General features: G+C 45.1%; 1 protein-coding gene across 2 annotated transcripts in view; it reads left to right on the top strand.

Moving 5' to 3' along the window:
- Positions 1 to 25018, top strand: part of MTRR (5-methyltetrahydrofolate-homocysteine methyltransferase reductase) — a 1123497-nt gene that overhangs the window by 566956 nt on the left and 531523 nt on the right. For both annotated transcript variants that reach the window (XM_040431866.1, XM_040431867.1), the window contains exon 9: positions 2225 to 2405. In XM_040431866.1, the coding sequence (XP_040287800.1) occupies positions 2225 to 2405 (181 nt within the window). The remainder of the gene's footprint in view (positions 1 to 2224; positions 2406 to 25018) is intronic.

The raw sequence follows: 25018 nt of genomic DNA, 5'->3' as shown, positions 1-25018 counted from the left end.
TACAGTGCAGCACCTTTGTCTTCTACAATGCAGCCGTCAGTAGTATTAGGGACCAGGAGGGGTATCGGTATCATGTGGGCCGGCAAAGGTTTGCCAGTGGTACGCACTGTCTATATAGGCCACACAGCGCGGAATCAGATCTCCCGCTGCCTTAACGTGGAGGCCACAGATTTTCCAGTTGGCGATCAAACGGAGGATGGGGAGAGGTGCATCTATCCCACAGAGCGCACACGTTTAGCACCACAGGAGAGCTGTAGGGAGCTGCAAGTCGGGCCCGTCGCAGTATCACCTATGTCCTTGCAGACGTTATCCGTCTATTATGTATACAGCGGGCTGCATCCACAGGGGAGCCCCAGGTAACAGGCCTGCAGTGGTGCATGGCTCCACCCAGGGGTCCCTTTATGCATGAGGAGACTTACTGGAGGTGGAAGATGATGGGTCTCTTCGGAGGGTGGAACCACAGCGGGCCTCACCACGTGTCAAGATCCGGTGGTATGAGGTGAGTTCCCCAGTAGTAGTATATATCTGGTGTGCTGAGGAGGACAATGAGTGCCGCATCACCCAGGAGTAATGCAAGGGTCCACGGATGGAGGAGGATTTAGCTGGGTTTTGTAGGAGCACACTTGCACTGCGTCTGCCAGTCAGTGGCTTACTCCACCCCTCCTGTACATAGCCTTTAAAGAAGCAAAAAAAAAAATTGCTGCATCCATAAAGAGGTTTTCTAAGATTTTTTTCCCCTCTTAACTAGCCCCTGGTGCGTGTGGTACCTAAAGAAAAAATAATAATAATCATGCTCTCCTGCTCCCCTGTCTCCTGTCTGTCACTCTGACTCTAATTCATCCTCACTCTTTGTCTACTCTATCTACCCCATTTTCATATGACCACCTTCCCTTCCCCCAGCTGTCTAACCATTCTTTCCCCCAACATAGCTGCATGGCCACAGCCTGTCCATGCTGTACAGACTGTAGCTGATGAGGAAGTCAGTTTTCCATGAACGCAAACCTTCCATTCCTGTACCATCCTCTGAGATGGTTATTTAACCCTCTGAGCTTCCCCCGTCTTCCTATTGATGCTTGTGGCACCAGTACTAGAAATACTATTTCTGAAAAAACTACACTAGGGGTCCTGAATTTGAGTCTCTTTTCTAGTTCCCTTAAATCATTATCAAGAATAACTTTCCTTCCCCACAGAAATTGTCATTTATACCACTGTGTACCATGACTGAAAGGTTATCCCCAGTCCCTCCCAACAGTCTGTTTTTTGTAGCCAGGATCGGAGGTAGCTCCATTCCCAACAGTTAACCCTTTGATTGTCTCAGTTTGTGACCACAGCATGATAAAGGGGGAATTCCTCCTCTGATTGGAGGCTGGGTAAGTCCTGTGCAGTCAGTCCTGGGGACCTATAAAATACCCTTAGGACTGTAAGTTCAGTAATCCTGCTGTTTGGGGCACAGTGTTGCCATAACGACAATCTGTGCCGCAGATGATAATGTAATAGCATACAGGATACCAATACATTACAAGTATAACTTAATTTTGTAAGACAGTAATTCTTTAATGGTTTTTGTGATTATGGTATCCACATGTCCGAAATAACCTGTACAACTCAATTTAACAGATTATTCATTGTGAAATATGTACAGTGTATGGAAAATCAATCTCAAAAATGTTCTGTATTTGCATCACAAATGTTTAGTAATTACAAAGTCATTACAGAGTCATTTCATTACAAAGTCATTAAAAAGTCATTTATATATACTCTCAAACAGCACAAAAATTTAATTTCTCTTGTATAGAACTAGGTCTTAAACAGCCATGTCAATGAAAAAATAAAAGGTAAGTCCTGGCCACTTAAACAGGCAAAAACATAAAAAATAAAATAAAATAGCTGGTCATTAAAGCCTTAAAGTACGGTACCATTGTAATATAACAGTAACACTTTAGATACTGGTGTCTATAAGATTTCTAAAATTTGTTAAAAGCGGGTGCTTAAAGGGGTTTTCCAGGACTAATTTATTGAGCTCTGTAATCCATAACTGTCAATTAAATTTACACATGACATGCTGCATATTATGTAAAGATACATTACAAAACAATGCATACTTATTTTATCTGAATTTGTCTACAATATGTATAATGACTGTGCATAAATGTATACATCAGAAAGCATTGCTTTATCAAAACTCCCAAACTTTAATATGTGATATTTTGTACATAACCTGTAGGCCTTCTTGCGTGCATTGGCGGAGTATACATCTGATGTTGCAGAGAAGCGGAGATTGCTGGAGCTCTGCAGCAAACAGGGCAATTCTGATTATAACGGTTTTATTAGAGCGCATGCAATCAGCGTGGTGGACCTTCTTAATGCATTCCCAAGCTGCCAGCCTCCATTAGGCCTATTAATAGGTAAGTCAACCCTTAACTATAGTATTAGTGTGTCCCTTCTGTTAACCGATCACTTTGTTTGGTAGAAACAAAGGAAAAAAGGCTCCTTTCACACAAGTGAGTTCCACACTTTGGACTCTCAGCATGTGTCAGCGAGAGCACCCGTCCTGACCTCCAAGCACTGACTGGTTGCATAGCATTATATTGATGTACGATGCTATATAACCCTTAGACGTGTGAAATGTATTGTATAACACCGACATAATGCTGCCAGTGTTATATAAATGCATTCCAGAACTGTAAGGGTTATATAGCATCATAAATCAATATAGTTACATAGTTAATACGGTTGAAAAAATATATAATTCTATCAAGTTCAACCAAGGGAATATAATGCTATGCAACCCATCAGGGCGGGTGCTCTCTCTGATACATGCTGCGAGTCCAATGCGTGGAATTCTCTGGTGTAAAAGGGGCCTAAGGCTTATGTGAGGAATGTGGAGCCATTTGCTGTCACCTAGCAGAGGAAGCAGACCCCCAGGTGGCCCTGCTTCAAAGCAGATCACGTGTCTACAGTTCACACCCTACTCAGCCAGCATGGAGGCTAATTCATCTTACAGGGGAAAAAAAATGTGGGGGATCTGAGCTAATTACATAGATCACTAAAATCCATCAGACTTAATTTAACCGGGAGTTCATAAGGGATTATGAATTGACCGTCCATTACAGAAATAAACCGGTTACATATCTGCAAACCTGGGACCGAGACTGACGTTCTCCCAATCTTCTTGTGCTGGTAGGGTGCAAGGTAGGGGAGATACGGAGAACTACTAGTAGGAATCAAATAACGGCGCCATGTTTGGTCTCTACTTGTAGCCAGAACCCATCCCCCTATGATATTCCGGTGAGGAGCTATGATCCATAATGGGTTTTTGGATTCTTAGCTGCCTCAGAAGCTCCTCCTCGGGGGAGGGAGGGGAGTGACCAACTACAGGTGAAAATGCCCATGCAGGCCAGAGGCCATTATCTTTCTCTGAAGGGGGTCACATCGTGTAATGTGTTTGGAGGGACCGTTGACAACCTGCTGATGTCACTGCTCCCGTGTGGCTATAGCATTAGTCATAACCCAAAAGATTACTTATCTACCCGGTAACTGACTTATGATCTGTTTAACTCTGTGTGTATATAGTGTTAAGTCTAGTGCGCCCTTAAGGCAATTAAATATATAAATGTATCTTGCGCTGTTCTGTATCTCGATCCACGAATCCCCACGTCCGTGTTTCGGCATGACATTATAGGCTACCTGGGGTTGGTTTCTGATCTGATATAATCCCGTTAACGGACCTGGCTTATAGCTAACGAGGAACTAGTGGCAGTCTACCGGGCTGGTAAAGCTCTGTTTCATTGGGGCAGTCAAAAGACTCTTTCAGCTTGTCAGGGTTGTGGGCGAGTGTTGTGCCAGCCATTACAGCATGGGCCACCCTCTCTCACTCCCTGTACCCGTGTGGCCAGGAGGAGGTGTCTGTGTAAACTGTGCCAAGCTGACCTTATGTACTCCCAGGGAGGGTGTAACATCTCGTCTTGGCAACCAGTGACAAAACCGTACCACATGATCCTGAGGTAGTGACGTCAGGCGGGGCTGCGAGGTGTTGTATTCGTCACAGCTTATAGCAAAAAGTAACATTTGATAGATAATCTGTAGGGGAATAAACCACAGTCGTGAAAAGTCATCAATAAATAATCACCAAGTCTGAATAAGGTATATACTGGAAATAAAAACAGTGGGTATGTTAGATACCCCAGTCGAGTAGATATCACAGAAAGAAGTATACAGATTGTCCCAGTTAAATGTACCTACAGGTGAAACTCGAAAAATTAGAATATCGTGCAAAGTTCATTTATTTCAGTAATGCAACTTAAAATGTGAAACTAATATATGAGATAGACTAATTACATGCAAAGTGAGATATTTCAAGCTTTTATTTGTTATAATTTGGATGATTGGGGTTTTCATAAGCTGTAAGCCATAAAGTCACAATCTCAGGTACCCTTTGCTCAGGGGGTATGGATAAATTAGCTGACTAGAGTGTGACACTTTGAGCCTAGAATATTGTACCTTTTTACAATATTCTAATATTAAGTTGCATTACTAAAATAAATGAACTTTTTGCACGATATTCTAATTTGTCGAGTTTCACCTGTATATAATGTACAGTAGGCATGATCTATCCCTCTATAAAGAAAGGTTGTGTCCCGACATGTTTTCCCATGGCTATCACATTCATCAGGGGACTCAGGGACTTTGTGACCCACATTACAATAGACATAATTTCATTTCTCCGTTCACATATGAGGGCTTATTTTTTGCGAGAGAAGTTGCATTTTCAATGGCACCATTTAATTTACTGTCTGGCATTGAAAAATGGAAACAATTCTTTTGTGGGGTAAAATTTGAAAAAAACACAATCTCCCCCAAGGTTTTTTTGGTTTTGACATTATGGCATTCTGCAGACCAATATGATTACGTCCATGCCAAATTTGTATAGCTTTTATGTTGTTTTATTACTTTAAAAAAAATAAAAACCTTTGAAAAAAATTTCTTTAATTTACATCGCCGTTTTCTGACAGTCAGAACTTTTATGTTTGTCTCCAGAGGTGTATGATGGCTTGTTTTTTTGCGAGACGAACTGAAGTTTTTAATTGGTATCATTTTTTGGGCACGAACAACTTTTTGAACACTGTTCAACTTTTTTTCGAAGGAAAAAGGTGAATTAAAAAAAATTGTGAATAGTGTGTTTTTGTCTTTACTGTTGCGTTGTTTTTTAAGTTCAGATGTTTTTGGATGTGGCGATACCCCATATGTTTATTTTTTTATTGTTTATATATTTTTTATGTTATTTTACGAAAGGGGGATGATTTTAATATATTTGTTTTATTTTCTTACATTTTTTTTTAAACTTTACTTTTAGTCCCCTTAGGGGGCTAGTACATAGGATCTTTTGATCCCATGTCCCTTTCACCATAATAGAGATCTATTATGGTGAATATAATTTAATGCGCTGCCTGCTGGGCTGGGCATCATGCACAGCTTTGCAAGCAGCTTATCATGGCAGACCTCCAGCAGGGCCCAGGCTGTCATGGCAACCGATCAGAGCCCCTGCATTTTCACAGTGAAGGCTCTGATTGGAAGGCAGAAGGAGCTGCATCCCTCTGCCTAACTACACAGATGTTGTGATTTGCTTTTTGAACATGGCCTCTGAGGGGTTAAATGACCGGTTTTGGCGCCATATCGATTCCTGGTCATTACAGCCGGGTGCTGTATAATACAGCAGGTATTATACAGCCGTCACCCGCTGCATATGGAGTGGGCTCAGCACAGCAGGCCTCTTCATACAATTTCCTGAGCATAATGGTGTACATGTACGTCATTATGTATTAAGTGGTTAAAAGGCTTAGAATTTTAGAAGCAATTTTTCAGATTTCCTATGCAAGACAAGGACCCGTCTGAAGTGACTTTAATGACTTCTAGACTAGGCTATTTCTCCCCTTCCTGACCAAGCCTAATTTTGTGAATCTAACGTGTCATTTTATGTGGTAATAACGCTTTTACTTATCCTAGCAATTCTAGATTTTTTTTTCTAGTGACACATTGTCAGGACTGGAATAGTGGATCAGGTATGGAATCCTTTGGCAGGGACGAAATAATCCCAAAAATTAGCATAGTACAAAAAGGTCAATCCAATCGGGGAGTCAGTTCCAGTTCCGGGTCGTGGCGGGCAGCAGAAATCGTAATCGAGGAAACAGGCAAGGAGTCGGTAGCTGGGAAGTCAGAATAAACTGTGGATTCACAGGGAAGAGCTGGGTGTTCACCATAAGGTTGAATAACTCAGCAATGAGTCAAGGCTCTGACTGGCTTTAAGTACACAGTGAACCCAGGACCGCCTCCCTGGTTGCCGGGCAACCAGGAGGCTTCCTAGTCAGAAGCCAATCATAAGGCTGAGGGCGGTGATGGAGGCTGAAGCCCTCCCCCAGCCTGAGTAGCACCTGTGATCTGGAATGGCGCATGTGCACTACGCTCGTATCCCCGCGCACGCACGTGCGGCTTGTGTACCGCGCACGCGGCGTCCAACTCGCGCAGGCGCACTGGCCACATTGACGTCAGGTGTCATGTCAGGAGGAAGAGGAGGAGCTATCTGCGCCCGCCACTCGCGCCTGCAAACCCAATGCGAAACGGCCCCCCTGGTTCCCTGACAGAGCCCCCCACCAAGGAGCGGCCGCGAACCTGGGATGGCCGATCAGGATGAGCCCTGTGGAATGCGCGGACCTTGCCGTCTGCATGAAGGTTACCTGCTGGTTCCCAGGAACGCTCCTCTGGCCCATATCCCTTCCAGTGGACAAGGTATTCCAAGACTCCACTGCGTCTGCGGGAGTCCAAGATCCCCTGGACTTCATATTCATCATTGTTATCCACCTGAATGGGAGCGGGTGGCACCGGCACTCTGCACACAAGGGTGTTGGCACGGTAGGGTTTCAGTAGTGATACATGAAACACCAGATGGATGTTAAATGAAGTGGGCAGGTTTAGTCTCGCCGCAACGTCGTTGACCATTGAGGCGATGGTGAATGGTCCCAAATAGCGAGGGCCCAATTTCTTGGACGGGCAGGTCAGTTTAAGGTGCTGAGAAGATAACCATACTCTATCCCCACTTCTGTACTTGGGGCTCTCGGTGCGTCTCCGATCGGCCTGAGTCTTTTGCTGTTGCTGGGTAGTGCGAAGCTTCCGCACTAGGGTACGTAGCAAACCCCGGAGACCACGGAGGCGCTGGGCCACTTCAGGTACGGGAATGTCCACCGGAAGGTCTGGAAGCGTCAAGGGGTGGTACCCGTAATTCGCATAAAAGGGTGAGAGTCCCGTAGAGGTATTCTGCTGTTGATTGTATGCATATTCTGCCAGAGGGAGAAGGTCCACCCAGTCGTCTTGTAGGTATGACGAATAGCAGCGGAGATACTGCTCCAAGGTTTGGTTCGTCCTCTCCGTCTGGCCGTTGGACTGGGGATGATAAGCAGAGGACAGGTTGCAGGTGATGTGGAGGCAGCGGCAAAATTGGCTCCAGAAACGGGAGGTGAACTGCGAACCCCTATCAGACACAATAGAGGAGGGGAGTCCATGTAGGCGGAACACGTGCTGTAAAAACAATTTTGAGGTATGTTGGGCTGTTGGAAGGCCGGTAGTTGGAATAAAGTGGGCCATCTTGGTGCATCTATCTACTACAACCAAGATCGTAGTGTGGCCCTGTAAAGGAGGTAAATCCACCACGAGATCCATGGCGAGGTCCCTCCAGGGCACCGTTGCCACGGGTAGAGGTGGTAGGGGGTCAACTGGCGGGTGTGGGGTCTCTTGTGCATGGCACAAGGACCGTACATCCGCCGCTAGGGAAGGCCACCAGAACTGCCTCTGCTTGTACTCTAAGGAATTGCGTATTCCCCGGTGACCTGCGGTTGGGTGGTCGTGATGATGTTGCAGGATCGGCACCCGATGGGAAGTAGGCACGTAGATCTTTCCCTGATGGTAACGTAGACCCTGCCTTTGTGGCAGGTGTGCTGCTTCTGACGGTACGGTCACGCTGGCTTGTCGGATCTCTTCGAGTAATGAATGTTGTGTGGCCAAAAAGTAGGTGCTTGGAAGGATGGTCTCTGGAGGTGAAAACACGGCATCGGAGTCGTGAAGATGGGAGAGGGTATCGGCCTTCCTGTTCTTTGATCCAGGACGATATGTTATCTGGAGGGTGAAGCGGGAAAATAAGAGGGCACACCTGGCTTGCCGGGGCCGTAACCTCTTAGCAGTACAAGGGTATTCTAGGTTACGGTGATCAGTATAGACAGTTACCGGGTGCTTGGCTCCCTACAGCAGATGCCGCCACTCCTCCAGCGCATTTTTTATGGCCAGTAGTTCCCTCTCGCCCACATCATAATTTCGTTCCGCCTTGGTTAACTTGCGGGAGTAGAATGCCACTGGGTATAGGAGTTGTTTCTCCCCTTGTCTTTGGGAGAGAACTGTCCTGACGACTTTCTCTGATGCATCTGTCTCCACGGATCCGCACAAGATTATAGCCCCCCCGGAGGTCGATCTTGGAGAACACTCTGGCATCCTTCACTCGTTCCAGGAGATCAGGGATGAGAGGGAGAGGGTATTTATTTTTCCTTGTGATGTTGTTAAGGCCCCGGTAGTCCACACAGGGCTGAAGACCCCCGTCCTTCTTCCCCACAAAAAAGATACCTGCACCGACTGGGGAGCTGGACGGGCGGATGAAGCTCCCCAGGCTTTCCTCAATGTAATCCCTCAGCGCCTGGGTCTCGGCCTCAGACAAGTTGTATAACCGTCCGTACGGCAGCAGGGCCCCGGGGTGTAGATCAATGGGGCAGTCATAAGGTCTCTGGGGAGGTAAGGTGTCTGCCCCTGCTTTCTCAAAGACATCCGCATATTCTTCGTATTTAGCGGGTAATACCTGAGGAGATGAGGCCAGGACCAGCAGAGAGCCAGGAGCGGAGGAGATGCAGTGGGAGATGCAATAAGAGGACTGAAATGTGACACGTCCCAGGGCCCAGTCTATTTGGGGGTTGTGCTTTCTAAGCCATGGAATGCCCAAGATAACAGGAAACAAAGGAGAGAGTACGATGTCCCACACTACCTCTTCACGGTGGTGGCGACCAATGGAAAGGGTAAGAGGTTGTGATTCCAAAGAGACAGGTCCGGTTTTTAATGTACTGCCGTCCACCATGTGGAGTCTGGATGGGTGTTCCTTGGGGCGCAAGGGTATTCCTAGCTGCGTGGCAAGTTTGGAATAAAAAAAACAGCTGCTTGCGCCCGAATCGATTAAGGCCGTGAGTTCATGGCCAGTTCTGTTCAGCTGCAGAGAAACACATAGTTAGATGTGAAGAACCGTGGTATACAGGTATGTTCAAGAACACAGCGGAACTGACAGTCCTACCTGTAGGTGGTTTGACAGGACAGTCTCTCAACATATGCCCGGATTTGGCACAGTAGAGGCAGAGATTGAGAGTTCGCCTTCTGGACCTCTCCACTGCTGAGAGTGGACCCCTGACTACTCCGACCTGCATTGGTTCGTCCGGGGTGAGGTCTCCCACTGTGGAGGATTGCCCAAGCACTGAAACTGGAAGAGGATTGGATCGCCGTGCAGGAGGAGGCAAAGCGTGCTGTCTCTCCGTCCTTTGTTCCCGGAAACGGCGGTCCAGTTGGGTAACCGTGCTCATCAGCCCTTCCAGGACCTCCGGGACCCCGATACGGGCGAGTTTGTCTTTTAATTGGTCCGACAGTCTGATCCGGAACTGGTCGATAAGGGCCACTTCATTGAGTCCGGTATCTGGTGCGATCTCCCGAAACTCCGTAATGTAGTCCTCCACTGGACGCCTTCCTTGTCGCAGGAAACGGAGAGTGTCCCTAGAGGTGGAAGCACGCAGAAGGTCGTCAAAGAGTGCCTGCATGGAAACAAAAGAGCCCCAAGAGGACAGCACTGGGCTATCAGTTTGCAGGAGCTGATGGGCCCAGGTCTGTGGGGGTCCTGTGAGCAGGGTGATAGCTGTCCGTACTTTGACGTAGTCCGAGGAGTAAGTGCAAGGAGTGCTAGGTTTCAAGGAGAACAGTAGCTCGTAGGAAATAATAAATGAACGGCATTTCTTCTCCAGAAAAGCATTCTGGTAGGGCTACGGCTGCTTCACTGTTCACCACTTCTAGTGAGGTGCGTGGAGCGGGAGGAGGTGAGGGTGGTAGTGCAGTGAACTGGGCCTGGCGCAGCTCCTGGGCACGCATTCTCCCTAATAGGTGTGCATGGCTGGCCTGCATGTCCTGAAGGGCTTGTGCCATCATCGTCAGTTGTTCGGACAAAGAAGGGACACCGTCTGCAGGTCCCGCGGATTCCATGGTTAGGCTGAGTTATTATGTCAGGACTGGAATAGTGGATCAGGTGTGGAATCCTTTGGCAGGGACGAAATAATCCCAAAAATTGGCGTAGTACAAAAAGGTCAATAAAATCGGGTAGTCGGTTCCAGTTCCGGGTCGTGGCGGGCAGCAGAAATCGTAATCGAGGAAACAGGCAAGGAGTCGGTAGCTAGGAAGTCAGAATAAACTGTGGATTCACAGGGAAGAGCTGGGTGTTCACCATAAGGTTGAATAACTCAGCAATGAGTCAAGGCTCTGACTGGCTTTAAGTACACAGTGAACCCAGGACTGCCTCCCTGGTTGCCGGGCAACCAGGAGGCTTCCTAGTCAGAAGCCAATCATAAGGCTGAGGGCGGTGACGGAGGCTGAAGCCCTCCCCCAGCCTCAGTAGCACCTGTGATCTGGAATGGCGCATGTGCACTACGCTCGTATGGCTTGTGGCCACATTGGCGACACTGGCCACATTGACGACAGGTGTCCTGTCAGGAGGAAGAGGAGGAGCTATCTGCGCCCGCCGCTCGCGCCTGCGAACCCGATGCGAAACGGCACCCCTGGTTCCCTGACACACATTGTACTTCATGTTAGTGGTAAATGTAAGTCAATATGCTTTACCTTTATTTATTAAAAATGTCATATTTACCGAAAATCTTTAAACATTTTCTAAACATGAATCTCTTTGCTTTTACAACAGTCACATAAAAACATATAATAGTTATTCATTAACATTCACCATAAATCTACTTAATGTTGATATTATTTAGTAAATGTCATTACATTTTTTTAGGACGTTAGAATGCCTAGAATTTTAGAAGCAATTTTTTAATTTTCAAGAAAATTTCCCAAATTAACTTTTTTTTAAGGACCAATTCAGATTTGAAGTCACTTTGAGGAGGTTACATAATAAAAAACACCCATAAATGACCCCATTATAGACTATAACATTCAATGTATTCAAAACAGGTTTTATACATTTTAACCGTTTAGGTGTTCCACAGGAATTAAAGCAAAATGGAGGCGAAATTTAGAAATGTCACTTTTTTTGCAGATTTTCCATTTTAATCCATTTTATTCCTGTAACACAGCAAGAGTTCACAGCAAATCAACTCAATATTTGTTACCCAGATTTTACAGTTTACAAAAACACCCCATATGTGGTCATAAACTACTGTATGGGCACAAGGCAGTGCTCAGTAGGTGATGAGTGCCATATTGTGTTTGGAGGACAGATTTTGGAATGGTCTTTGGGCACCATGTTGCGTTTTGAAGACACCCTGAGATACGCCTACAGTGGAACCCCCCAATATGTCACCACATTTTGAAAACTACACCACCCAAATTATTTTAATGGGTGCAGTAGGCCCTTTGACCCAACAAGCGCTTCATAGAATTTGTAACACTTGGCTGTTAAAATGAAAAAAAAATTTTTACAAGAAAATGGTGTTTTGGGCCCAAACTTTATTTTTCACAAGGAATAATAGGAGAATATCACCCCACAATTTGTTACCCATTTTGTCTTGAATGCAGAAACAGCTCATTTGTGGTTGTAAACTGATGTTTGGGAATATGCCAGGGCTCAGAAGTGAAGAAGCAGCATCTGGATTTTCTAACATGGAATTTGCTGAAATTAATTTTAAGGGCTATAACTTTTTTATTTTTTGTTTATTGAGCTGTGTGAGGGCTCTTTTTTGTAGGACAAGCTGTAGTTTTTATTGGCACCATGTTTGGGTACATTTGACTTTCTGATCGCTTTTCATGTCATGTTTTTGGGAGGTGAGGTGAGCAAAAATTGCAATTCTGTGAGTTTTTTATGGGGTTCACCATGTGAAATGTATGATAACTTTATTCTGCAGGTTGATACGATTATGGAAATACAACATTTATATCATTTTTTCATGTAGTTTTTTTCATGTTTTCCTATAATATATAGGAAATCACTTTTTATAAAAAATCGGTTATATTTGGATCGCCTTATACTAACATCCATAACATTCCTGCCAATGTACATGTCTTCTGCAGGACAGACTGTACTTTTTATTTATACCATTTTCGGGAACATAAGACTTTTTGATCACTTGGTATTATGTTTTTAGGTTTTGTTTTGTTCACCTAACGGGGAAGGTCATGTGATATTGTTATAGAGCAGGTCGTTACAGACATGGTGATACCAAATAGGTCTACTTTTTTTGTGTGTCTTACACAATAAGAGCATTTTCGAAAAAAATCATGTTTTTTTTTTTGGCCATTTATTTTGAGCCCTATTTATTTATTTATTTTTTGGTGAAGGTTTTGTTTGAGGGTTCGTTTTCTGCAGGGCGAGGTGACTTTTTCATTAATACCATTTTGGGGTACGAATGACGTTGTGATCATTTGATATTATATTGGGAGGTAAAAATAGATGCTTTGACATAATTTTTATTTTTTTACAGCATTCACCAGATGGGGTAGATCATGTGATATTTTCATAGAGCTGGTCGTTATGGATGTGGTGATACCAACTATGTCAATTTATTTTTTTAATAAAACACTTCTTTAATTTTTTATTTCGCAATACCAGACCTTAGGGGGACATTTAACATTATTATTATTTTTTTTTACATAGTAACCCCAGTTACATGGGGAATACAGCCCCCAGAGAGGCTGTACAGCACTATAAAGCACTGCACAGACTCAATGCAGGGCTGATAGAGGTCTTAGAACGACTCAGTAGCTCCTGCATTCTCCTGGCCCCGGCGGTCACAGGAAGCTGCATAGCGCTTCCTGATCTGTATATGCAGCACCCGTTCAGTACTGTGTATACAGTGATACAGAAGACAGGGCCAGCTCAGCAGCTGCACGATTAGCGTGCATCTGCAATCTTTGATTGCCTTTAAGTCCCAACCGCCCGGACAGTTATAATTAGGGATGAGTGAATCGACTTTGGATGAAAGATCCGAAGTCGATTCACATAATACTTTGTTTGAATACTGTACGGAGCGAGCGTTCGATTCGATCATCCCTAGTTATAATATATTAACTGGTTAAAGGGATTGTCTCACTTCAGCAAATGGCATTTATCATGTAGACAGAGTTTATACAATTCACTTGATAATGCATTGTGATTGTCCATATTGCCTCCTTTGTTGGCTTGATTCATTTTCCCACTGCTGTCACGAGGGTATCGAGAACCACGCCTGACTCCGTTATACCCGGGGTGAGGAAGTCGCAGTGGTTGGCTGCACGCTCTATTTAAGATAGGGCTGTTTTCCTTATGGTAGCTTTCTGGGTTTGCTTTGCAAACCCTTTTGGCTCACTCAGGGATCCGTAGCTCCTTCTCCTCAGCTGTTCCTTGTCCAGCACTCCCAAACCTCCTTAAATTCCTCTCTCACACTTCTCTGGTTGCCAGATATAGAGCTTCCTGCCTGGACATCTATTCTGACCTTCTGGAGCTGTGTTGCTGCGTTCTCTGGTAGTTGGTCCAGAACGCTACCCTCCGGATCCCTGTTGGACCTTTGTGGTCTATTGTGGTCGCCCAGCTGGGTTGTATGTGTTTGTCTGTTTTGTCTGTCCTCTCCCTGGTGTTTCCCTCTTAGTGACAGTGGTGCGGACTAGCGATCCCACCGGCCCGTTCACTATCTAGGGCTCATTTTAGGGAAAGCCAGGGTTTAGGCACGTGATCGCCGCACGGGTGAGGAACCCGTCTAGGGACGTCAGGGCAGTCAGGTGCCAGCCGCAAGGTGAGTTAGGGGTCACCACCTTTCCCTCTCCCTTGGGCAGGGCTTTCCCTTTTTTCCTCCCTGTGCGTGACGTCGGTCATTACATTATATCTGGCCCTTATTTTGTGTAGGTAAAAATAAAAATAATTACCTTCTTAGAATCCAGTATGGATCAAATTGCTGCTCTGTCCAAACAATCTCATGGCCTGTCTTTGGAGGTGGCAGGATTGAAGGCGTCGGTCCTCCAGCAACAGCAGCGATTGCAACTGACCGCAAGCCCAGCGGTTGCTACTGGTAACCAGGTTGTTGCGGAACCCAAGGTCCCTCTCCCTGACAGATTTTCTGGGGGAAGGGACAAGTTTTTGACATTCCGTGAGGCCTGTAAGTTATATTTTAAACTGCGCCCTTGCTCCTCTGGTAATGAAGAACAGCGGGTGGGGGTTGTTATTTCCCTGCTGCAGGGGGACCCGCAGTCCTGGGCGTTCTCTTTACCTACTGATTCCCAGGCTCTTCGGTCAGTGGATGAGTTTTTCGGGGCCTTGGGTCTCATATATGACGACCCTGACCGAGTCGCACTGGCTGAATCAAGATTACGGAGACCCTTACAATGAGAGCGGCCGGTAGAGGAGTATTGCTCTGAATTCCGTAGGTGGGCTACAGATACCCAATGGAACGACCCGGCTCTCAGGAGTCAGTTCTGCTCTGGGTTATCCGAAAGGGTTAAGGATGCGCTTTATATGAGACACCCTTTTCCCTTGATGCGGTTATGTCCCTTTCTATCCGTATAGAGAGACGCCTTAGGGACAGGTTGAAAAAACCGGAGCAATTGGTAACCCCTCCCAAGCAGCAGTTAGTCTGTACGGACTTAGACGAGCCTATGCAGCTAGGAGGAACTACTCGTCAGGTCCGTCCTCCTGAGGCTCGCCGTAGGCGTGGGGTTTGTTTTTTTTGTGGGGAGAGGGGTCATTTCATTAATGTCTGTCCTTCTTTCCTCAGAAACAAAAGACCGTCGAAAAAACTACTAACCCCAGGCTGTGTGGAGGATGTCAGCCGGGGGGTATACGTTTCCTCCATATGTACATCGCAATTTGTGTTGCCAGCAGTTATTATTTTTGGTGATAAGACGGAGACTATTTCTTTCTTTCTAGACAGTGGAGCAGGGGTAAATTTGATAGATGCCCATTTTGCCCGCACTTTGGGTTTGTCTCTCTGTGCGTTACAGAGACCCATTCCCATATTCGCTATTGATTCTGCTCCCCTGTCTCAGAGAAACCTCACCCACATTGTTCATAATTTACACCTTCGGGTAGGGGACCACCATAACGAGATGCTTTCAGGTTATGTTCTGAAGGGGCTTCCCACTCCGGTAGTGCTGGGTCTTCCCTGGTTGGTAGCGCACAATCCAGTAGTGGATTGGCAGGCCAGGGAGATATTGGAGTGGAGTGAGCAGTGCAGAGAAAATTGCTTAAATAGCAATTGCTTAGTCGCCTCCATAACTACCCTACCTTACATTTATTTTGGATTTTGAGGATGTTTTTTCTGAAAAGGGTTGTCAGAAGTTACCACCTCATCGTCCTTATGATTGCCCGGTTAACCTTATTCCCGGCGCAAAATTACCCAAGACCAGGTTATATAATCTTTCGGGTCCAGAGAGACAAGCCATGAAAGATTATATCTCCGAGAGCTTGGCTAAGGGACACATCAGACCCTCTTCTTCACCCGTGGCTGCAGGGTTTTTCTTCGTTAAAAAGAAAGATGGGGGCCTGCGTCCTTGCTTAGATTTTCGCGAATTAAATCGGATAAACATTCCGAGATCCATACCCTCTTCCTCTCATTCCTGACCTGTTTAACCAGATTGCGGGTGCTAGGTGGTTCTCCAAACTTGATCTTAGGGGGGCCTACAATCTGATTCGTATTAAGGAGGGGGATGAGTGGAAGACAGCTTTTAACACCCCTGAGGGGCATTATGAAAATCTAGTTATGCCTTTCGGTCTGACCAATGCTCCTGCCGTCTTTCAACATTTCGTTAATGACATTTTTAGTCATCTAATCGGCAGGTTTGTGGTAATATACCTAGATGATATTTTAATTTATTCGTCTGATCTGAAAACACATGAGGTGCATGTCAGACAAGTACTGCAGGTCCTACGGACGAATTAATTCTATGCTAAAATTGAAAAATGTGTCTTCGCCCTTCAGGAGATACAATTCCTAGGTTATTTTTTATCTGCTTCAGGTTTCCGTATGGATCCTAGGAAGGTCCAGGCAATTTTAGATTGGGATCTTCCTGAGAACCTCAAAGCACTACAACGGTTCTTGGGCTTCGCGAATTTCTATAGGAAATTCATTTAAAAATTATTCACTTATTGTAAAACCGCTTACTGACATGACTAGTAAGGGGACTGATTTTTCTAAATGGTCTGACGCCGCTAAAGTTGCTTTTTCCTCTCTAAAAGAGAGGTTTACCTCAGCACCTGTACTAGTCCAACCTGATGTCTCTCAGCCTTTTATTGTTGAAGTCGATGCGTCAGAGGTGGGAGTGGGGGCGGTGTTGTCTCAGGGTCCTTCTCCTGGCAAATGGCGTCCTTGTGCTTTCTTTTCTAAAAAACTATCTGCAGCAGAAAAGAACTACGTTATTGGCAATAGGGAACTATTAGCTATTAAACTTGCGTTTGAGGAGTGGCGTCACTTTTTAGAGGGGGCAGTCCACCCCGTCACTGTGATTACGGACCACAAAAATCTTCTGTACCTCAAATCAGCTAAGCGTCTCACCCCTAGACAGGCTAGGTGGTCGCTATTTTTTACCAGGTTTAACTTTGTGATTACCTATCGTCCTGGGGCAAAGAACACCAAGGCTGATGCACTATCTCGTTGTTTCCCTGGAGGGGGTAATGTGAGTGATCCGGTGCCCATTCTTCAAAGAGGAGTGGTTGTTTCTGCGGTACACTCTGTTTTGGAGGGGAGGGTGTTAGATGCCCAGGGGGATGCCCCGGTCTCTTGCCCCTCAGAGAAATTGTTTGTACCGTTGAACCTACGTTTCGAATTTATTAAAGGAACATCATAATTCGGCACTTGCTGGGCACCCGGGTAGTAAAGCAACCTTGGAGCTATTGTCTCGTCGTTTTTGGTGGCCAAGGTTGCGTCAGGATGTATTGGATTTTGTGTCTTCTTGTTCTACCTGTGCACGCGCAAAAGTTTCACATACACGTCCTGCAGGGTCTCTATTACCACTCGTCATTTCCCAATAGACCCATCTGTCAATGGATTTTATCACTGACTTACCTTTGTCTGCGGGTAAAACTGTTATTTTGGTAGTAGTGGACAGGTTTAGCAAAATGGTACACTTCATTGCGTTACCCGCACTACCTAATGCTAAGACTCTTGCTCAGGTATTCGTCAGTGAAATCGTGAAGCTTCACGGGGTCCCCTCCGATGTTGTTTCGGATCGGGGTACCCAGTTTATTTCTAAATTTTGGAAAGCTTTTTGTTCCCATTTGGGGGTACACTTGTCCTTTTCCTCAGCTTTCCATCCTCAGTCGAATGGACAGACTGAGCGTACCAACCAAAACCTTGAGACATATCTAAGATGTTTTGTGTCTGAAAACCAAGAGTTGTGGTCATCATATTTACCGTTAGCTGAGTTTGCCATAAATAATCGTCGTCAGGAATCCACTGGCAAGTCACCATTTCTTGGTGCATATGGTTTTCAACCCCAATTCTGTACTTTCAAAGAGGGGGGGTCTTCTGGGGTTCCCGAAGAGGAACGGTTTTCGTCATCTCTTTCATCGGTATGGCAGGAGGTGCAAGCTAACTTGAAAAGTATGGGCGGTAAATACAAATGCATGGCTGATAAGAGACGGTCGCCAGGTCCGGACCTAGGAGTGAATGACTATGTGTGGTTGTCTACTAGGAATATTAAATTGAAGGTTCCCTCTTGGAAACTGGGTCCTAGGTTTATTGGCCCTTACAAAATTGTAGCCATCATCAACCCCGTGGCTTTTCGCCTGGAGTTACCTCAGACTTTTAAAATTCATAATGTTTTTCATAAGTCGTTACTCAAAAAATATGTTCCACCTCGAGAACCGTCACCGCTGCCACCCCCTCCTGTTGTCGTGGATGGTAATCTAGAATTTCAGATATCCAAAATTGTTAATTCTCGTCGGGTCCGCCGCTCTCTTCAATATCTGGTGCATTGGAGAGGTTACGGTCCCGAGGAAAGAATGTGGGTTCCTGCGTCTGAGGTAAACGCCGACAGGCTAGTTCGGGTTTTTCATGCCTCTCATCCTGAGAGACCTGGTCCTGAGTGTCCGGAAGCCCCTCGTAGAGAGGGGGGTACTGTCACGAGGGTATCGAGAACCACGCCTGACTCCGTTATACCCGGGGTGAGGAAGTCGCAGCGGTTGGCTGCACGCTCTATTTAAGATAGGGCTGTTTTCCTTATGGTAGCTTTCTGGGTTTGCTTTGCAAACCCTTTTGGCTCACTCAGGGATCCGTAGCTCCTTCTCCTCAGCTGTTCCTTGTCCAGCACTCCCAAACCTCCTTAAATTCCTCTCTCACACTTCTCTGGTTGCCAGATATAGAGCTTACTGCCTGGACATCTATTCTGACCTTCTGGAGCTGTGTTGCTGCGTTCTCTGGTAGTTGGTCCAGAACGCTACCCTCCGGATCCCTGTTGGACCTTTGTGGTCTATTGTGGTCGCCCACCTGGGTGTATGTGTTTGTCTGTTTTGTCTGTCCTCTCCCTGGTGTTTCCCTCTTAGTGACAGTGGTGCGGACTAGCGATCCCACCGGCCCGTTCACTATCTAGGGCTCATTTTAGGAAAAGCCAGGGTTTAGGCACGTGATCGCCGCACGGGTGAGGAACCCGTCTAGGGACGTCAGGGCAGTCAGGTGCCAGCCGCAAGGTGAGTTAGGGGTCACCACCTTTCCCTCTCCCTTGGGCAGGGCTTTCCCTTTTTTCCTCCCTGTGCGTGACTTCGGTCATTACAACTGCATTATGTGCTTCTCGTTTCCATGATTATGACCACCCTGTAATCAGGTAGCTGTGGTCGGGCTTGCACACTATAGGAAAAAGCGCCAGTCATTCTGGTAGCCAGGACTGTGGGAGTGCGCATATGAGCAAAGGAGGCAATATGGACAATCACGATACATTAGTAAGTGCCCTGAATTAACTTTCTGTACATGACAAATGCCATTTGCTGAAGTGAGACAACCCCTTTAATGAACATAATTCCGGTTATTGACGGTTATCCCCTATCCAGCGGATATGTCCATTTTAGGGGGCTCCACTGAGGTACCCTCTCTGTAGAAAAACTCCAGTAGTGGAAACTACATCGTTTAAGGAATTTTTTGAGGGGTGTAGTGAGTGCTTTGACCTAACAGGCGTTTCATAGTATTTTGACACTTGGCTGTAATAATAAAAAATTACATTTCTTCCAATAAAATGTTGATTTAGCTACAATTTTTTTAATTTCACAAGTGGTAATAGACAAATCACCCCACATTTTTAAGCATACGGCAATATATGGTTGTAAACTACTGCATGGGCACACCACAGGGCTCAGAAGAGATGGAGCACCATTTTGCTTTTGGAAGGCTGGAATGTTTTTTGGGCACTGTGTCACATTTGTAAAAACCCTAAGGTACCTCTCCAGTGGGAAACCCCCAAAAGATGAACCCATTTTGGAAACTACACCCCTCAAGGAATTTGAGGGATGTAGTGAGCACTTTTGACCTCACAGGCATTTCATAGAATTTAGAAATTTATCTGTTAAAAGTTAACTTTTTCCAGTAGAATGTTGCTTTAGCCTAAAATTTTCCGTTGTCACAAGGGGTAACGAGAAAAAGCACCCCACATTTGCATTACGCATTTTTTTCCTGATTACAGCAATATCCCATTTATGGTCATAAACTGGTGTATCGGAAGAGGAGGGAAGGAGTGCCATTTTGCTTTTGGAGCGCAGATTTCACTGAAATGGTTCTTGGGTGCAATGTCACATTTACAGAGGCCCTGAGGTACCAGTTCAGTGTAAAACCACAAAACGTTACTCCATTTTGCAAACTAAACCCTTTAAAGAATTTACCTAGGGGTGTAGTATTGACCCCACAGGTGTTTTTAACAGAATTTTTTTTAACATGCTACATTAAACATTACATTGTATTTCAGTTATATGTAGCTTTAGCCTCAAATGTTTTATTTTTACAAGTGGTAATAGGAGAAAAAGCACCCCAAACTTTGTCATATAATTTTTCTGGAATATGTAAATATCCCCTATGTTTTCATAAACTGCTGTTTAGGCACACTTCAGGGTTCAGAAGAGAAAGAGCACCATGTATATTTTAGGCCTAGTTTTGTAATTTATACAGCATTGGATGACAACTGTAGAGGCTCTGCAGAGGAAGTGAAATCTTAGAAACCTCACAGGATAGTACCAAGGGGTGTAGTTAGCTTATCGACTCCACAGATGTTTTTGAATAATTAATGCAGTGAAAATTGCACTTTTTCCGCAGATATGCTATCTCAGTGTTCAGTATGTTGTGCCTAGCATGTACCAATGTGAAACGTAAGCCCTCTTATTACTGTATGCTGTGCTTTCTAGTTTTAGAAATGCCCAACATGTGGCCCTATTCTTTTGCCTTGAAATACAACAGGGCTCAGGAGTAAAAAGGCTTCATGTGCATTTGAGGCCCAATGTGGTGATTTATGCAGCTTGTACAACTGTAGAGACTCTAGGGTAAAATGATAAATGGAATCCTGAGAAGTTACCCCATTTTGTAAACTACACCTCTCAAGGTATTTATTAAGGGGTGGAGTGAGCATTTTGACCCTGCAGGGTTTTTGCAAAAATGAATGTGCAGCGGACTGTGTAAAATGAAAATTTCTACTTTTCCACATATATTGCATTTCAGTCCCCAATATGCTGTGCCCACCTTTTGCATCTGAGACACACCATCACACCACGTTCTTTAAACTGGTAGGTGGATTCTACTGGGTATGGAAATGCCATAAATGTTGACGTAAACTGTTGTTTAAGTACTCTGCAGGGTTCAAAAGGAAAAGACCACCTTTTGGCTTTTGCAGCGCATATTTTGATGGATTGGTTTACAGGCACCATGTTGCTTTTGAACAGTTTCTGTGGCACCATCTGGCCAGCATATTGCTTTTTATGAATGAGGTGTTGTATCTGACTGTGTAAACTCACCTTTACTCAGGGGCGTAACTCCCATAGCGGAAGCCCATGCGACTGCTATGGGGCCCAGGGCAAGAGGGGGCCCAGTCTTAGTTGGGATTATCTCCCCTTCTACTGGAGGTGAAAACTTGGTCAGGACTCTACCCTCTAAAGGAACAAATTTTAGCAAATGAAGCAGTGGAAATATGGCCCAAGGGTCATTGAAAGGGGTTTAGGCAGAAACCCTTCTGTCCTGTCTGGGGGGCCCGGTTTGATCCTTGCTATAGTGCCCTTACTTATCTATGTACGCAACTGCCTTTACTGTAGCATATTAGCTAGAGTTGAACGTTGCTATACACTTTGAATAACAAGTGGAACTATATTAGGTAAGAAAATATTATGAACCTTCACTGGATCATTTTTAACAGCATTCATTTTATTGTCACTTAAAGGGGTTGTCTGGGTCCAAAGCTGAACCCGGACTATCCCCATTTTCACCCAGGCAGACCCCCTGATATGAGCATTGGAGCATTTCATGCTCCGATGCTCTCCTTTGCCCTGCGCTGAATAACCTAGCAGTGTGAGAATATATAGAAACAAGCCCTTGTCCAGCGCAGGGCAAAGGAGAGTATTGGAGCTTGAAATGCTCCGATGCTCATGTTAGAGTGGCCAAAATGAGGTTATGTCCGGGTTCAGCTCTGAACCCGGACAGCCCCTTTAATTTTGGTAAATGCCCTGTTCTAATGCTTTTTATGATTGTGGTATGTATTACATACAGTGCCTTGCAAAAGTATTCACCCCCCCTTGACTTTTATTATGTTTTGTTACATTACAGTCTTAAAGGGAACCTGTCACCTGGATTTTGGGTATAGAGCTGAGGACATGGACATCTACATCGCCGCTAGCACATCCGCAATATCCAGTCCCCATAGCTCTCTGTGCTTTTATTGTGTAAAAAAAAAACCCATTTTATATATATATGTAAATGAACCTTAGATGAGTCTTGTCTCCTCCATGCTTCATAGATGAGTCCAGTGTTCTCTGACTCTGAGCCCAGCGCCGCCCCGGATCCTCCAAATCTCCTCCTTGCTCCCCGACATCACAAAGCTAGGGCGCCGTAATCTCGCAATGCGCGAGTTAGCGCTTGCGCAGTTCGTTCCCTGAGGCTGATGCCAGCACAGGGAAGGAACACTATGCCGACACTGCGAATGCGCTAGCTTGCGTATCGCGAGATTACGGCGCTCTAGTTTTGTGACGTCGGGGAGCAAGGAGGAGATTCGGAGTATGCGGGGCGGTGCTGGGATGTGGGTTTGTATCTTTATTGAGCTGCAGCCTCTCCCTTGTCCCGCATGGGTACACGTTATAGAACACGGCATTATTTCCGTGTTGCGCTGTCCTGTCTATTCTTTACATGGACATGCGCACATACACTGGTGGGAGGTTTTTAACTTTTTACCTTTTGCAAGATGGCTGACTGAGTGATCTTACAGTTCTGCGCATGCTCTCGCTACCACATGCGATGACAATATGCTGTATTGTTGATGCGATCTAGTGCCCGCGCAGTGTTTCCATTGGGAGGTCTTTACCTTTTTCAAGATGGCCGACGGAGTGATTCGACACTTGTGCGCATGCTCCGGCAACTTCATGTGATGAGATCATGCCATAATCTTGATGCGACTTGGCGCCTGCGCAGTGTTTCCATCGGAACGCCGGATACAGCGGCATACGACATGTGTGGCACGGGGAACAGCACCGGGTATGTCACCGCTCCCCCCTCCCCTTTGCAGCATCATTTCTTTTCCCTCCTCCCACACTTTGTGCACCTGTATTCACTTACCAATCAATGCACTTTTATGGTATAATATATTTACCTCCTACTGTATTTTTGATACAATATTGATGCGCTTCGCCACTGATGAGTAAGACACATTTGTACATGTATTTTGACTTTTTATATGCACTATTTGCACTTTAATTGTATATTTTGTTGTTAATTGATTATATTGTGATGTAATAGGGGTTGGACTATATATACCCCACTTTGCACTGTGTTCATTGCTTGAAAAAGGCTCTTGTATGAGCTGAAACGTTGCCATCCACATGGGTGAATAAACACCACTATTTTTACTTGGAGTGCTGTCCGTCTTTCATCCTTATCATACGGGGTAAGCTGCTACATCCCTGGACCTAGTACCCACATTGTTTTCTTCCAGTGCCGCCATTTGTTTTCTTTTATATATATACATATAAAATGTTTTTTTTTACACAATAAAAGAACAGAGAGCTATGGGGAATGGATATTGCGGATTTGCTAGCCGCGATCTTGCAGCCCATGTCCTCAGCTCTATACCCAAAATCCAGGTGACAGGTTCCCTTTAAGTTCAATGTTTTGTTAATCTAAATTTTAAGTGATGGATCAGAACACAATAGTCTATGTTGGTGAAGTGAAATGAGAAAAATATATAAATAAAACTATTGTTTAGAAATAGAAAACAGAAAATTGGCACGTGCGTATGCATTTACCCCCCTTTGTTAGGAAGCCCATAAAAAGCTCTGGTGCAACCAATTACCTTCAGAAGTGACATAATTAGTGAAATGATGTCCAGAGGCTGCAACACCTAAGCAAGAGGCATCACTATACAACCACTGCCATGAAGACCAAGGAACTCTCCATACAAGTAAGGGACAATGTTGTTGAGATGTACAAGTCAGGGTTAGGTTATAAAAAAAAATATCCAAATCTTTGATGATCCCCAGGAGCACCATCAAATCTATTATAACCAAATGGAAAGAACAGGCCACAACAGCAAACCTGCCAAGAAACGGCTACCCACCAAAACCCACAGACCGGCAAGGAGGGCATTAATTAGAGAGGCAGCACAGAGACCTGAGGTAACCCTGGAGGAGCTGCAGAGTTCCACAGCAGAGACTGGAGTATCTGTACATAGGACGACAATAAACCGTACGATCCATAGAGTTGGGCTTTATGGCAGAGTGGCCAGAAGAAAGCCATTACTTTCAGCAAAAAACAAAAAGGCACATTGTGAGTTAGCGAAAAGGCATGTGGGTGACTCCCAAAATGTATGGAGGAAGGTGTTCTGGTCTGATGAGACTAAAATTGAACTTTTCAGCCATCAAAGAAAACGATATGTGGGGTGGGGGTGGGGGGGAGAGGGACCGGAGCGGCTACCAGCGAAGTTCACCGAGATGACCATCAGGAAGGGGGGAGGGAGATGGGTGATAAGGATGGATAGACAGAAGATGATCTGAGACAACAGTAATTTGGAAGCGATTGGGGAGTTGTGAAACTCCCTAAAACAGTGTAGATTCTGCACTAGATTTGTATGTTTCTGTCTGTTCAATGTGTTATAATTCTTTATATCTGTAATGTTGGCAGATCGCGCATTGTTGTACTCTGACTCAGCACTGTTAAATTTTATTCCAATTTTGTATTGTAAGAAAAAACTTAATAAACAAACTTAAAAAAAAAAGAAAAAGAAAAAAAGAAAACAATATGTCTGGCACAAACCCATCACATCACCAAAAGAACACCATCCCCACAGTGAAACATGGTGGTGGCAGCATCATCCTGTGGGGATGTTTTTCAGCAGCCGGGACTGGGAAACTGGTCAGAGTTGATGGAAAGATGGATGGTGCTAAATACATGGATATTCTTGATCAAAACCTGTACCACTCTGTGCGTGATTTGAGGCTAGGACAGAGGTTCACCTTCCAGCTAAAGCAATACTTGAGTGGTTTAAGGGAAAACATGTAAATGTGTTGCAATGGCTTAGTCCAGGGATGGGCAAACTGCAG

Source organism: Bufo bufo, chromosome 5, assembly GCF_905171765.1.
Source record: "Bufo bufo chromosome 5, aBufBuf1.1, whole genome shotgun sequence".
Lineage (NCBI taxonomy): Eukaryota > Metazoa > Chordata > Amphibia > Anura > Bufonidae > Bufo > Bufo bufo.
The sequence above is the reverse complement of the archived record's forward strand: the minus strand, read 5'-3'. Positions and strand labels throughout refer to the sequence as shown.